Source organism: Armigeres subalbatus, chromosome 2, assembly GCF_024139115.2.
Source record: "Armigeres subalbatus isolate Guangzhou_Male chromosome 2, GZ_Asu_2, whole genome shotgun sequence".
In the NCBI taxonomy this organism is placed as follows: Eukaryota; Metazoa; Arthropoda; class Insecta; order Diptera; family Culicidae; genus Armigeres; species Armigeres subalbatus.
This window is the reverse complement of record NC_085140.1, coordinates 380,809,005-380,825,600: the sequence shown is the minus strand read 5'-3', so window position 1 is coordinate 380,825,600 and position 16,596 is coordinate 380,809,005. Positions and strand designations below refer to the sequence as shown.

At 49.1% G+C, this 16,596-nt stretch overlaps 1 protein-coding gene across 1 annotated transcript; it reads left to right on the top strand.

Annotated features, from left to right (window-relative positions):
• Nucleotides 1–10,972: 10,972 nt before the first annotated feature.
• On the top strand, nucleotides 10,973–11,536 carry LOC134210154 (uncharacterized). Its single transcript, XM_062686177.1, has one exon. It carries the CDS (start codon nucleotides 10,973–10,975, stop codon nucleotides 11,534–11,536), a length of 564 nt encoding a protein of 187 aa, XP_062542161.1.
• The last annotated feature ends 5,060 nt before the right edge of the window (nucleotides 11,537–16,596 follow it).

Genomic DNA, 16,596 nt, shown 5'->3' with positions numbered 1-16,596 from the left:
TGGTCCACTTAGTCATAACATAATCTTGTAGCGGTCATCAAGAGGTTGTCATGTAGATTTGAGTTTTATTGCTAGTCTTGAAAATTTACTCTCCAAAACTGCTAATAGAGTATGATAAAACTCAAAATGTTACTTGGGTATTGTTCACCTGTGTGACAGTCCGTGCCATACATCTTGAGATCGCCCATTCCCTCACTACTGATTCATGCATCATGGCCCTACAGAACTTCCAAGCAAGAAGAGGGAAACCAATTGAATATCGGAGTGACCGTGGCACTAATTTCATCGGCGCACAGAGCGAGCTGCAGAAAGAACTGATGAAGGTGAACATGGACAAGCTGATGGAGGAGTTTGAGAGCGTGGACACCAAGTGGACGTTTAATCCACCGGCTGCGCCTCATTTTGGGGGCTGTTGGGAACGACTGGTCCAATCAGTGAAGAAAGTTCTTGACTAAGCCATAACGACTCCCGACTGATGAGATCTTGCGTAACATGCTGATGAAAGCTGAAATGATTATTAATTCTAGACCGCTAACACACGTCCCCATAGACGAAGAATCAGTTTTCCCTCTTACTCCGAATCACCTTTTGCTAGGGTCGTCAAACGATAGTAGGGTAAAATGCCCAATAGTGGACCCCCTAGTAGCGGAATTTAGCTCTTCCTGTCATACGGAGTAGAAAATTTCAACATATCAATTCTGCTTGATATCTAATACCAAGTTCTGCATCTCCTCTTCACGATACGTACATAAAACACTCAAATACACGACGTTATTCGTTGAAATTAACATTTTAAAGTCTGACTGAATTCGCCCTATAGTAGACCCCCTGGGGGTCCATAATAGGAAATTGCTTCCCTATAGTCGACACTTCATTTGATTTTCATGTTTCGTTTCGGGACGTTCTTCTTCCCTATTATGGACCCCCCAAAATATTCCTATAATGGACACTTTAGTGTTTATTTTCAAAAGAATTGTAAAAATTCATCCAATTTTGCTTTCCATAGCATTTCCAATGCATGTAATCAAATCATAGGACTGTAAAGTAGGTTCTCCCGATGGAATTTCATAGCAAAATATTTACATTGTGCTGTAATAATGCAAAAATAGCTGGAGGGTCCACTATTGGTTGGGGGTCCACTATTGGGCACTTTACCCTAAGCCCCGATCGCGTTAGATGATAGACCAATGGTTTTAAAGCACTCATATGAAATGTCACAGGTCGAAATGAAATGAAAGGTCGTGTAATTGACATTCCAAGGACGGTAAGGTGCGCCGAGTATTTGTACAGACTGCGACCAGGGTTTACGAGCGACCAGCAGTCAACATTGCAGTGCTGGATGTTGGAGCTTCTAGGAGTAAGTCGAGTCAACCGGACGTAGACGTACCGGGGGGAATATTACGCCCCTAGGAATGAGCGCACAGCTCTACGAACCGTGAACGAACGTATCACCCCACGGTCGCCGTCATTCATTTCGTTTTGTCCTTTCCTTTGGCTGTCTTTAGAACTGTCATCACAGAGTAAGTTGGCATGTGTAATAATAGTGGAAATTAATTAGTGGAAAGATTAATTATGCTAAAAATAAATATCTATCTAGTCTAATACTACATACCTATTAGTGGTCTATACGGTTTAGAATAATTGGCATGCAACATAAAATTCATGCAAACAAATTATAAATAAACTCCAGGTAAACTAAATTGTAAAATTATGATTTAAAACATAACCAAAAACAATAACAATACATTTACAGTACAATAATTTGGAAACATTTAGCCTAAATACGACGTGCAGAACATTGATTTATTACTAAAAACGGCACAAACGTAAGTACGCAATCGAAATGTTAGAATATGGAACTAAGGGTTAATAAGGCATCCAACAGAAACAACACATATAGACATGCAGATAAACAGACAAATAGACAATCAACATAGACTAATGACAAGGACATAGACTTGGACCTAAATGCATTTTAAATATTGTTCTCCATAGGGATTTTTTAACCGCACCCCACCCACAATAAACAATTAAGAACAAATCTGGGTTGCATTTTGTGCTATTAGAAAACCGCAAATTTCCGTTGCTTCGAACTGCAACACAACTGAGGGAATGTGGTTTTTGAGACGTAAGAAACGTGAACTGTACAATTTCGACGATTGGTAGGCAGCAATCTAAGAAATACGCTGAATCAAAACAGAAGAATGCGAATTCTAAGTTGTGAGTCTCTTCGCAAGCACTTTGATTGATACCATAACTTATATGCTCGCGGCAATAGAGCATAACGTAAAATTGGTTTCATGGCGACCTAGCAGTAGATAAAACCAGTTATTTGATGGTGGACTTTAACATGGTGATTTTTTCTAAAGCTGGCGTTCATCTTTTAGTGATGATATAAATTGAATTACTGTCTGCCAAACTTCCAATTCAAAGAGTATCAGCATGGTAATGTATATCTCTGCAAAAGGAATGTGTTTTGGTTTGCTTAAAAACAACACCTTGTCGATTGGTTTGTTTTGCGCAGATCTGTTTTTACAAAATTTCCCACTTTAGATTTAATTTTATAAATTCATGCATCTAAGTTTTAAAAATAACAAAAGCATTTCTAAATCATTGCAATTTGCATTGCACGATCATTGAATCATTGAATATATGATGCGTTGCCATCTGACATCTATATTTCAAGACGAGTCGACTATCTTTTCAAGGTTCGAGGACATGACAATGAATTTACTGCTGCCTTCCAGGATACCCTGGAGTAACATTCTGAGCTCCCACTATACAGTCTCTCACTAGAGTTCTCCAACATGATATAGATTAAAGTAGAAAATATTTAAACGCAAAAATTCATTCGTAAAATATTTTCATACACAACACGGAAACAGACGGTATGTTGCTTCTACTGATCGCATTCCAAAACCTTGCCACACATTCCAATGAATGCACAAATAACTGCTATACCTACTAAAATCCCACCGTTCTGAACTGCCTCCGGGGACGATGGGCGGCACTATCCAGAATATTGGGGTTTAAACATTTAAATTTTATCGTGACATTTTTACAGCTTCTGCCTTGCCGTTGTCGGTTCCGGGACAACACGGAACGAACACTGCAGTGAAGGGCATCCCAAATGGGGAAAATCCACACCAGGATGCAGTTACCGGTGTGCGCTGCCAACGCATTAAGTGACGGAACCGGGTGCACAATTTTGTTTGCCCTTTTGTGTTTGGAATTGTTTGGATTGTTATGACCGGGGTACGATCACACAATTGAATGACACTTATATGTGCCGTTTCTAAACACTTTAGTTATTTATAGTAGACGTGGGTTAGAATAACTTAAGCTGGAAATTTATACGATTGAATCAATTCAGGAAAGTGATTTCCTGGAGCCTGAAATGTTCCCCTGGATTGAGTTTTTGAAATAATGATCGTTTACTTTGGTGGATTATTTGTCCTTTTATGGTTCACGATTGCTCAATTGAGGTAGCTGATTGACATTGAAATCAAAATCATTCCGAAAAGCCCTGATTGATCCACCTAGCGCTGTTTGTGCCTTTCTCGTACATTAGATATACTAAAAAAAATTGAATGAGAATTACTTAGCGTGTTTTTTGTGTATACATCGTATTTTGCCTATAACTTTTGATTCCCCGTCGAATGCAACTTATTGCATACAAATCGGATCAAGATAAGTGCCCAAAAGATGAGTGAGTTTTATTTTGCTCATACACACACGCACGCACATACACACAGACAGACATCATCATCAAGCAGGCGGGGCGAATGTTTTCGCAAAGAGTGGGAAGCTGCAGCGATCTCCAGTGATGTCGCAGGCAGCAGTAGCGAGTACCAGTAGTACGGCCAAGACTGCTGAGTACCAGGCAGGCCAACAGGAGCTAGGATCCGGGAATAGGGTGTCCACCCAAAAATCGGAAAGTAGTGCTACTCAGGAGGAGCTACAATTCGGGAGGTCCAACCTGATGGAGGTGCGGAAGCGAGTCAACGAGCTTTATGACTTCGTGAAGGACAAGCACAATGTTCACACGAAGATCAAGCTTCTAGTGACAAGCATTAAGTCCGCCGTAAAAGCAGCCGAACACGAACAGATCGCGCTGAAAAAGAAAGCCGAAGCAGCTGAAAAGGTGCTGAAAGATGCGGCGGAGCATACAGCAGTTGAGACACAGCAGGCACCCAAAAGTCCCCCGAACCACTCGCACGGAAAAACGAGGAAGGGACTCGCCTGGAGAGCAGGAAGTCACGAAAAAGCAGCGGAACGTGTCAGACTTTGCCAGCGTGCTGAAGGAACGCGTCAAGGATGGTGACTGGCAGACCGGGGAAAGCCAGCGGGAGAAGAGGAAGAAGCAGAAGGAGAATCTGGAAAAGAGGAAGGAACAGAAGAAAACAGAAAAATGTCGTTTTACTCGGGAGAAAGTTAAAGGCGATGCCCTGTTCGTAGAAGCGAGCGATAAAACGTCGTACGCAGCGATCCTGAAGAATGTGAGAGAGGACCCGGTGCTCAATGACTTGGGTGAAAAAGTGGTGAGGACTAGGCGTACTCAGAAGGGGGAATCGCTGTTCGAGCTGGAGAAGCATCCCACGGCCAGGAGCTCGGCCTTCCGGGAGCCCATTGCCAATTCATTGGGCAGTGACGGTAACGTAAGAGCTCTAACGCAGGAAGCAGTGGTCGAGTGCAGAGACCTGGACGAGATCACGACGGAAGACGAACTGAGGGATGCACTGGTCTCACAATGCAAGCTGGGGGAAGTGCAAATGACGGTTCGACTGAGGAGAGCGTACGGTGGCACACAAGTAGCAGCGATACGACTACCAGCAGAGGCTGCCAACCAAATGGTGGAGGCGGGCAAGGTAAAAGTAGGATGGTCGGTGTGCCTGCTGAGATTCGCCCCACGCGTCACCAAGCAGATGGAGCGATGCTTCAAATGCATGGCGTTTGGCCACCAGGCGCGAAACTGCAAAGGCCCGGATAGATCCGGTCTATGTAGGAAATGTGGTGAAGAAGGACACGTTGCTAGGGACTGCACGAAGCAACCAAGATGCCTGCTCTGCAAACCGGAGGACGGAAACGACCATACGACGGGTGGCTTCCAATGCCCTGCATACAAGAAGGCGATGGCGGGCCGGGATTAATGGAGATCATCCAGTTGAATCTCAATCATTGCGACACCGCACAGCAACTGTTGTGGCAGTCGACAACAGAAGCAATGTGTGACGTGGCAATTATTGCTGAACCGTATCGGATCCCTCCTGATAACGGCAACTGGGTGGCGGATTCATCGGGGATTGCAGCTATCCAAGTGATGGGCAAATTCCCTATTCAAGAAGTGGTAGACAGCTCAAGCGAAGGTTTCGTTATCTCCAAAATCAACGGGATCTTCGTGTGTAGCTGCTACGCACCTCCAAGATGGACTTTGGAGCAGTATAACCGGATGCTGGATGCACTCACGGAGAAGCTGGTAATCATAGGAGGCGACTTCAACGCTTGGGCAGTGGAGTGGGGAAGCAGGCTGACTAACCCCAGAGGTTACAGTTTGCTGGAGTCGTTGGCAAAGCTGGACGTCTGGCTGTGCAACGAAGGTACCGTTAGTACATTTCGCAGAGATGGCAGGGAGTCCATCATCGACGTCACGTTCTGCAGTCCGTCGCTGGTGAGGAACATGAACTGGAGAGTTAGTGAGGACTATACACATAGTGATCATCAGGCGATCACACGAATGTCGACGGTACGGCGAGAGATTAGGAATAGCGGGCGAAAATGGAAGGCGAAGGACTTCGACAAAGATCTTTTTATCGAAGCACTCCGAGCAGACAGCGGCGCTACAAATCTCGATGCAGACGAGCTGACAGTAACTCTTGCGAGGGCATGCGATACGACGATGCCAAGGAGACTGGAGCCAAGGAAAAGCCGGCGGCTAAATTACTGGTGGAACGATACTCTTGCTAGCCTTCGTGCTGCGTGTCTCAGAGCCAGAAGACACTTTCAGAGAGCAAGGTCTGAAACAGTCAGAGAGGAGCGTAAGATAATCTTCCGTGAAGCTAGATCGGCCTTCAAACGGGAGATTAAAGTCAGCCAATCCAACTGCTTCAAGGAGTTGTGCCGAGAAGCTGACGCTGATCCTTGGGGCAACGCTTATCGGGTCGTAACAGCGAGGATCAGGGGTCCAGCGACGCCAGCGGAAATGTGTCCGGACAAGCTGAAGATCATCGTTGATGGTCTCTTCCCGCAGCATGATTCTACGATGTGGCCACCTACACCGTACGTAGATGAAGATGAAGACGGAGTAACCATTTCAGGTATGCAAGTCTCCAACGACGAGCTGTCATCAGTGGCGAAAGGTCTGAAGATGAAGAAAGCTGATGGAATTCCAAACGTGGCTCTAAAAACTGCGATACTGGCGTTTCCAGATTTGTTCAGGATGGTGCTGCAGAAATGCCTAGCAGATGGTAACTTTCCGGATAGGTGGAAGATCCAGAAACCAGTGCTGCTGCCGAAACCGGGGAAACTGCCGGGAATCCAGCATCGTATAGGCCCATATGCCTGCTGGATACACTGGGGAAGCTTCTGGAAAGGATTATCCTTAATCGGCTGACGCAGTTCACTGAAGGCGAGACCGGCTTATCGGAAATGCAGTTCGGATTCCGAAAAGGCAGATCGACGGTGGACGCAATCAGGACGGTCATTGAAGTTTCAGAGAAAGCGGCCAAGAAGAAGAGGCGCGGCAATCGATTCTGCGCTGTAGTAACGATTGACGTCAAAACGCTTTTAACAGAGCCAGCTGGGAGGCTATCGCCGCAGCGCTGCATGGTATGCGGGTTCCTGACTACTTGTGTAGAATCATTGAAAGTTACTTCCAGAACCGGATCCTGGTTTACGAAACGAATTCGGGGCAGAAGTCGATTAGGGTTACCGCAGGTGTTCCGCAAGGTTCCATTCTAGGCCCGACGCTGTGGAACATTATGTATAACGGAGTTCTAAAACTGAAGTTGCCCAAAGGCGTGAAGATTTTCGGATTCGCGGATGATGTCGTTCTAACGATAACCGGAGAGTCGCTGGAAGAGGTAGAAATGCTGGTGGCGGAGACGACCGACGCAGTTGAAAACTGGATGAATGGAGTCAAACCGCAGCTTGCTCACCACAAAACAGAAGTGATGCTGGTTAGCAACTGCCGCGAGATCCAGCGGATCCAGCTTACCATAGGAGGGCACCCACATACCGTCCGTGCGGGCTTTGAGGCATCTAGGAGTGATGATCGACGACCGGTTGAATTTCAACACCCATGTAGACTATTCCTGCGAAAAGGCATCTAAAATGGTCAGTGCGTTTGCAAGGATCATGCCGAACGTGGGTGGTCCTAAAAGCAGCAGTAGGCGTCTTCTGGCAGCAGTAGCATCCTCGATACTGAGGTACGGAGCTCCAGCCTGGGGAGCTGCGCTCAAGACGAAACGTAACCGCAGAAAGTTGAACAGCGTGTTTCGCCTTAATGGCCGTTCGAGTCGCGAGTGCGTACCGAACCATTTCGTCGGAGGCAGTTTGCGTTATCGCAGGATGATTCCAATCTGCATAACCCTAGCAGAGGATATCGAGTGTTACCAACGGAGAGATACCAGAAATGTGAGGAAGACGGTGAGACTGGACTCTATGGTGAAGTGGCAGCAGGAGTGGGACAATGCGGATAATGGAAGGTGGACCCACCGGCTCATCCCCAATGTGTCGACGTGGGTGTATAGGGAGCATGGAGAGGTGAACTTTTACCTCACACAGTTCCTTTCCGGACATGGCTGTTTCCGTCACTATCTGCATCGGTGTGGCCATGCGTCATCGCCATCCTGCCCGGCGTGTATCAACATAGAGGAGACTCCAGAACACGTGGTATTCGATTGCCCAAGGTTTGCGGAAGTACGTAGAGGAATGCCTGCCCTACGGGCGGACAACATCGCAGAGCGAATGTGTCGCGATGAGGGTACGTGGAATGCAGTAAGCAGAGTCGTGACGCAAATACTGTCAGAGCTGCAGCGTCAATGGAGAAGGGACCAGCAAATAAGCGTCGGTTTGGAGCGAAATCCAGCACAGTGAGCAGTGTTTGGTTTCGGGTCGTCGGGGCGCCAGCGAACCGGAAGTCTTCTGCCAACCGGAATCGTTGGACCGACCTCGGCACTTGAATTGCCAACCTGCTGAAGAAAGAAGAAAGAAGAAGGAAGTGCTTCGGGTATGTAGGGCACCGCCAGTGCGGACGTCATCCACCACCGGAACTGTCGGACCACCTCTGCAACCTGAAGACGAAGACGGCGCAATGCGCGAAAGCGTCCCCTGCGATAGCCGCCGGTAGTCGGGGCACCATTAGTGCGGAAGTTGCCTTCACCGGAACTGGTGGACCACCCTCGACGCCGGGGAAGTCAGGAGGATTCGAGTGAGGAAGTTTGCGGTACCCGCCGAGGGATCGAGACAACGTAGCAGTGGATCTCAGCAAGCCAGTCGGCGAACTAGCCTAAGCTAGGGGCCGGAATCTTAGAAGAAGTGCATGAGCACAGCCCCCCGAAGTAGTCGCAGCATCCCGTGGTCCTGGGGGATCGAGGCAAGGAGGATAAGGGACCCGGTTTATCCGGGAGGCACATTTTTAGCAGGTCGGGAGGAGCCCATCCCTGTTCGCCTTCGAGCATAGTGTGGATGCTCAAGGTGTCTGTCGCGCAGATTTTTGATGGCCTTTAACCCTCGTAAAAAAAAAAAACAGACATCATCATCAAAATCTTACAGGGCAGCAGGGACTATGTCCAAGGGCTTGACGACCCCTCCCCACTGCGAGTTAGGGGACCTGCCTAGGATGTGGTGGGGTTTGACAGTGGGCTCTGTTGAACTTCTACAAAAAGCTGCATGTATCCGTAAGCAGGTCCTATCAAAGCGACCGTGCGCCGCTCAAAGCACACTATCCCAACCCAGTGGCATCGACAACGGCAACGTCAACGGATACGAGCGGAAATCGAGATATACAACAAATCTAGGGCTGACAGTTGAGTCATTCCACTCCTTGAGTAAAGCCGGGTGACACCGTCTTGAAATGGCGGGTGGGCTAATGCCACAGCTGCCTTCCGTCCCGTAAGACCGTGATAGGCCTTGTGGCATGCCGTCCCTATCCAGCCGTCCGGGTTAACGAACCAGATGGGAGTAGGACCAGTTGATTCCTTCCTGGCTTACGCCGATCCGGCTCTGAACACCGAGGTGTCAAACCCCGCATGGCCTCACCGCATCAGCAAAGATAACCATGGGATCAAGAAGGCGACTATTCCAGCTGGATTCGAGAGCAGCCTTAAGGGCGGCCCAACAAACATGAATAAAGCTAAATTAAACAAACAAGCATCGGAAGTGAACCCCTTCGCAAGGAGAGGTTTGAGAGATCTCCACCCAACGCATCGGGTGCGAGAGAAATGGAGATGAAGGACACGAGTAGCGAAGTAGTCGTCGTGGAGAGCGATAACGATACGCCAATAGTCGATAAGCAGCAGCACAATGCAGTGGAGATAGGGTCGAGTGGCATCCTGCCGAGCTTGACCGTCGTCATGGTGCAACTCGATGACATTATCGACTTCACCAATGAACGGGGCAATATGTCGAGGGAGCTGAAGCTGAAATTGCTTAAGCTTCGCAATTTGGTTCTTGCTGCCAAGCAAGAACAGGAAGTGCTTGCGGCCAGGCTGGAAGGCTGTGGTAAAGCGGAGAAGAGTGCACAGACTGCTCCTTCCTCCTTCCATAGTACCACAACCATGGCACAGGAGGCGTTAGATTTTGCCCTCAGCGACAGAGCGGTAGAGAGGAGAACAGATAAGCGAGCCAGGGACTCGCCTGGCATTAAGCGCTTTAAACAGAACGCAAAAAGGCGTCGGGAGAGCGCAAATCAGAAGAGCGGGCCCACGGAAGTTGCAAACATGGGAGAACGGCGTAAGAAGAAAGCGAGGACGAAACGAGCCAGTCGGCCACCGGAGGAGGGAAGCCAACCTGACCAAGACAACCTGCGGTCGGACGGTCCCTGGCAAACGGTAGTAAATAAACCGAAGGTGAAAGCGGCAATCACGCGCCCGGCGAGAGCCAGACAGAAGGGTGAAGCACTTCTCATTAAAACAGAGAAAGAGCGCTACGCCGACGTGCTCAAGGCGATGCGCAGCGCCGAGAAACTGGCGGACCTTGGTAAAGAGGTTCGTAGCATAAGGCGGACGAGAGCGGGCGAGATGATCCTTGTCTTAAGGAAGGGCTCACAGGCGAACGGTACCTCATATGGAGCAATATGGTAAAAGAAAGGTGTGGAGGAAGTGGAGGCCTAATAGTATTAGTAATGCGAAAAACATAAACAAAATTTGAGGGGAAGTGAGTGACGTCACATGGTCTCAACTTCTTGAACCAAGCATAAGAAAACTCCTTTTTTCAATATTCCTTGCTACTGACGAAGCAAAAATATATTTTATAGAAAAAATAAGAACAGCTTCAGCAAGAATAACATTACTACACGAAAGTATAATAACTCGAATTATCAGGATTTCTATTCTGAAAAAGCACTTCTTTTATGCTCTGCGTAGTACAGAGGGTTGAATAAGACAGGCTAAAAACTGCACTGTATGTTTGCACACTATTTTTCGGCAATGTACCTATCGGCATAATCAGAGGGCGCTCAATGTTCCAAAATAAAATAATCCTTAATTATCCGGAATACCCGCATTTTCCTGAAATAGTTAAGTAAAGAATGAACTATGCTCACCACGAAATATTTTTTCTTGTTATTGTTAGAATAACAAAATACTGGTTACTCCTAGATACGACGATAAGCCGCGTTGACGCTAGGAGGGGAAGTTGAAGAAAAATTAATAACAACCTCTGTGACGTAGGCCGTAGTCATGTAACTAAGAGGTTGCTAAGACGCAATGGAAACGACGCACTACTACATGCAAACTGCCGTGTAATACACTAAATGATCTCCCCACCTTTCTTTTACCATATTGCATATGGAGCGCTAGCCCAGGAAGTCCTAGGCGAGAGCGTAGAAGTGAGCGCTCTACACGACGAAGTGACTCTCCAATGCAAGCAGCTGGACGAGGTCACGACATCGGAAGAGATCGCCTCGGCCATCAAGGACCAAGGTGGAGTGGTGGTAGCAAATGCGTCCATCCGTCTGCGAAGAGGACCGCAGGAGACGCAGATTGCCACGGTGAAGTTACCGGCCATCGACGCTAACAAGGTGATCAAAGTGGGTAAGCTGAAAGTTGGCTGGTCAGTATGTCCAGTCAGCCTCTACCAACCACCGGTAGTCGACAAGTGCTTCCGCTGCCTCGAACCGGGACACAAATCGTGGGCGTGCAAAGGGCCGGATAGGAGTAACCTATGTAGGCGATGCGGCGAAGAGGGCCATAAGGCGCACACGTGCGAGAAAGCACCATCGTGTACGCTATGCGCGAGCAGGAAGCAGGAACATAACCACGCTATGGGTGGACCTGCGTGCCCGTTGAGTGGTTATACGAGGAAGCCGTGCAAGTAACGCAGCTCAACCTCAACCATTGTGCGGCCGCCCAGCAGTTGCTGTGGCAGTCGGTAGTAGAAGCGAGAACGGACGTCGCTATCTTGTCGGACCCGTACCGCATCCCCGCGGATAATGGGAACTGGGTAGCGGATAGATCCAAATCAGCGGCGATTTGTACGACGGGAAGATACCCGATCCAGGAAGTGCTGAACACAAGAGCGGAGGGTACTGTTATAGCGAAAATAATGGAGTGTACTACTGCAGCTGCTACGCCCCACCAAGGTGGCCGATAGAACAATTCACCGAGATGGTCGATCGGCTAACATCAGACCTAGTGGGTAGCAAGCCAGTAGTAATTGCAGGAGACAATGCGTGGGCGATAGAGTGGGGAAGTCGCTTTACTAACCGGAGAGGGCAACGCTGCTAGAGGCTTTCGCCAAGCTGGATGTCGTGCTGTGCAACGAAGGCTCCAAAAGTACCTTCCAGCGAAACGGAGTGGAATCGATAATAGACGTAACGTTCTGCAGTCCAAGTTTGGTCGGTGATATGCAGTGGATGGTCGACGACGGTTACACCCACAGTGACCATCTAGCTATCCGGTACAGGATAGGCAGCGAGGCAAGAAGAGAAAGCCGGAGAGCTACTCCCACAACCCGGTCGTGGAAGGTCGCCCACTTCGACGGTGGGACCTTCAGTGTAGCTATGGGTCTGGAAGAAAACACGGGAAGTTTAAGCGGCGTCGAACTGGTTGCGGTCCTGTCTCGAGCTTGTGACGCGACCATGCCGAGGAAGGTGCGACCACGGAACTGCTGGCATCAGGTATACTGGTGGAGCGATGAAATTGCAGCCCTTCGAGCAGCCTGTCTCCGGGATAGAAGAAAAACGCAAAGGACACGCTTGGCGGAAGTGAGGGAGGAACGCATCGAGCAATTCAAAGCAGCGAGACTGGCTCTAAACAAGGCCATCAAAGAAAGCAAGAAAGCCTGCTTCGACAGACTGTGCCAGAGCGCCAACTCGAACCCATGGGGAGACGCCTATCGGGTGGTGATGGCCAAAACAAGAGGAGCACTGGCTCCTCCCGAGCGATGTCCAACGAGGCTGAAGACTATAATCGAGGCACTATTCCCGCACCACGGCCCAACCCACTGGCCGCCAGCAGCGAGGGTAGCAAATGATGAAGCGGTGGAGAGGGTGACGGTAGAAGAGATATTGACGGTGGCAAAGTCCCTCGACCCGAGTAAAGCACCTGGTCCGGACGGGATCCTGAATATGGCATTGAAGGCAGCCATAACGACTAACCCGAACATGCTTAGGTTGGCCATGCAGAAGTGTCTGGACGAGAGGACATTCCCGGATATATGGAAGAGACAGCGTTTGGTCCTGTTACCGAAACCTGGCAAGCCACCAGGAGACCCCTCAGCGTACAGACCAATCTGTCTTATAGACACGGTAGGGAAGCTACTGGAGAAGTTGATCCTGAACAGACTGTCGCCGTACGTCGAGGAGGTAGGAGGATTTTCGAGCGAGCAATTCGGCTTTCGGAGAGGAAGGTCTACTCTGGGTGCCATTAAATCGGTGGTTGACACTGCAAAGGTCGCCATCGAATGCAAGCGGCGCGGTATACGTTACTGCGCAGTAATAACACTCGACGTGCGGAATGCATTCAACAGTGCGTGCTGGATGGAGATCGCGAACTCGTTGCTTCGGCTGGGAGTACCGGTAGGGCTGTATAAGATTCTGGGGAGCTACTTTCAGAATCGATTATTGATCTACGAGACAGACGAAGGCTTGGCTACCGCCCCCATCACGGCAGGTGTCCCACAGGGATCAATTTTGGGTCCATTGCTGTGGAACGTGATGTACGATGGCGTGCTGCGGTTGAAGCTCCCGCCAGGAGTCAAGTTAGTGGGATTCGCCGATGACGTAACCATGACCGTGTACGGAGAATCCGTCGAAGAGGTCGAATTGACTGCAGCCTATTCGATCAGCCTAGTGGAGGAATGGTTGCAGCAGCAAGAAGCTACAGTTGGCGCATCAAAAATGGAGATGATAGTCGTTAACAACCGGAAATCGGTTCAAGAGGCGACAATTAGAGTCGGCGGCTGCGACATCACCTGCAAGAGATCTCTGAAACATTTGGAACATTGGAAAACAATTGATGCTCGACGATAAGTTGAGCTTTGAAAGTCATGTCGACTACGCCTGCAAGCGTGCATCGACGGCGATAACGGCACTATCGAGGATGATGGGGAACAGCTCTAGGGTGTACTCCAGCAAGCGCAAGCTGCTGGCAAGCGTGGCGGTTTCAATACTACGATACGGAGGACCAGCTTGGGTGTCAGCGTTGAGCGTAAACTGCAACGTGCGAAAGCTGGAGAGTACTCATAGGCTAATGTGCCTGAGAGTTATCAGCGCATATCGCACCGTATCTCGCGAAGCGGCATGTGTACTCGCGGGCATGAAGCCTATCAAACTGGTGGTAGAGGAAGACGAGGAGTGCTACGCCCTCAGGGGCACCGATAACGCTCGAAGGAATATAAAGGCAGCAACGGTAGCCAAATGGCAGAGAGAGTGGGACAACTCGCCTAAGGGAAGGTGGACCACTCGCTTAGTCCCAAGTGTGTCGGCATGGATTAGCAGACCTCATGGGAAGCTAAACTTTGGCTTGACCCAGTTCTTAACAGGCCATGGATGCTTCAAGTGGTACCTACACAGGTTTGGTCACGCGGCTTCTCCCACCTGTCCGCAATGCCCAGACGTGACAGAAACGGCTGAACACATCCTGTTCACATGTCCTCGGTTCGAAACGGAGAGGAGTGCGATGTTGGGGGCATGCGGAACGGACACCAACACCGATAACATCGTCATAAAAATGTGCCAGAACCCAGAGCAGTGGAGAGCGGTTGCAAGAGCGACGTCTAGGATAGCCGGCATCCTGCAAACGAAGTTGGCGCATAGAAGCAGCAGCAGGCAGCCGTTACGGATAGCGGACCATGAGTCGTGGAAGTCGTGAATATATATGTCGATAATGGATGGGAACGACAGCGTCGCAACTGTATTCAGCTTGCGGCGAGCGCGTAGCCGCAGAACGTGGCGAAACGGCCGGGTTCGGAGGAGCTCCCGCTTTCGGGGAACTTCTCGTCGGAGTAGGTTAGATCCGCCGTCGGGGACTATCCGAGTCGTTCGCGATCGCGACCGAGGCGGGAGCTAAAATGGCTCAACGAATAAGGTGAGAGCTGACTGGCTCAAGGCAAATGAAACTCGGTTAGCTGAGGAGGCGAGTTCCACGGCCGGGGACCAGCTGAGTAGACCGTGGCGTGCGAATGTACCGTCTTCGAGTCGTCGGGATTGAATCGGAAGTTATCTTCACCCGTAATCTTTGGATCGACCTCGGCACTCGCCCGGTCACCCGTTAAGACGGGGCGTCGGTTACGGGGAGCTTCTGACGTCGGGGAACATCCCGTCAGAGTAGGATAGATCCGCCGCCGGGGACTATCTGAGTAGTCCGCGACCAAGGTGAGAGCTGAATGGCTCATCGGTTAAGCAAGAAGCTGAAAGGCGCAGTTCATGGGAAATCGGTTAATCGGAGTAGGCTAGGTCCACCGCCGGGGACCAGTTGAGTAGATCGTGCCGCGTGAATGCACCTGCTTCGGGTCGTCGGGGCACCATTGAACCGCCCGCTATCTCCACCCGGAATCTTTGGCCTGACCTCGGCACTCGTCCGGTCACCCGTTGAAGTGAGAATGTGCGTAGGACTTGAGCGGATCTATGAACATGCATACCAGGTGAATGTGTAGTGTTGGTAATGTAACAGCCATCCACGAATGCGGGTCGTCGGTAGTAGGGTAGATCCGCCGCCGGGGGACTATCTGAGTAGCTTGCGAGCACGTTGAGAGCTAAATGGCTCTAAAATAAAAAGGAAAGTAGATGCGTTGCTGAATGGCACAAGGAAAAGTAAAGGGCTTAAGAGCCCACGCTTTTGTGTGCTTGCTGGCACCAATAAGGGAGCCAAAGGGCTCAGACGTATGACAAAACATCGAAGAGAGGCACTGTGAAAGGTGTTGTTTTGGGAGGAGTACTTTTAGTACTGCTTTCCCCCACAGAAGTAATACTGAAAGGAAGTCCCGGGGGGAATTGTGCATTAGAAGAGAGGGTAACTCAAGTAACCTTCTGTTGCTTGGGTCGGTTTAGTGGGTCCGGCGGTCTGGCCTTCTGCCAACCGCGTCAACCCCACTCCCTGAGTGATAATTTCAGGTGTCTGTATGCAGATTTGCCTTCATCCCTCTTTAAAAAAAAAAAAAAAAAAAAAAAAAAAAAAAGACATCATCTCAATTCGTCGAGCTGTGTCGATTTGTATATAACACTATGGGTCTGCGGACCTTCTAACACAAAACCGTCTTGGAAGTGAATATATAGCCTTTTGTGTACACCTTGGTGTACGAGAAAGGCAAATAAGCTTCATAAGGCAAACGATTTTTCCTTTTTTTCGTAATTTTTCTTTATTAAAAAAGACGTTACGAAGCTTGGCCCGACATTATGCACCTACTTGAGGTGAAAGTAGACATTTTCCACATCTTGATGAAGCATCCAATAATTTAGCGAGACGGGACACCCTCGCATCACAAACTAACGCAACGTTCTAAGTTATCCCCCGAGCATACGCGATGCAACTGCGATTGTACGTTAGTACGGAAGCGCCAATGAAATCTTACATGCAGTTCCGCAATAGAGCAGTGGAGAGATACATCGCGTAGGTTTGATAAATCCTTTACCACGTGCCTCAGAATGCCTCTCCACACTGTCTGTATCAGAAAGAGAATGGCAACAGCGGATGTGCACCTACTGCACTGTTAGAGCTTCAGTTGACGGCCTTCTGGCATGGTCGTCACATTTTAAAAAAAGTGTGTTTGTAATATTATTGAAATTGTTGCGCGTTTTAAGATGTCTTCAGCTAGCTTTATTTGTTAAATATTACATTAGATACAATTGTTCACAACTACATTGGCAGCTAGACTTAGTTTACTTATATGAACTAAACAGCAAAAAAAATGTTACAATGTAACCACGTCACACGTACC

What these genes read in the sequence shown, in the direction of transcription:
- LOC134210154 (XM_062686177.1), top strand. Translation starts at nt 10,973, where the DNA reads ATGATCTCCCCACCTTTCTTTTACCATATTGCATATGGAGCGCTAGCC.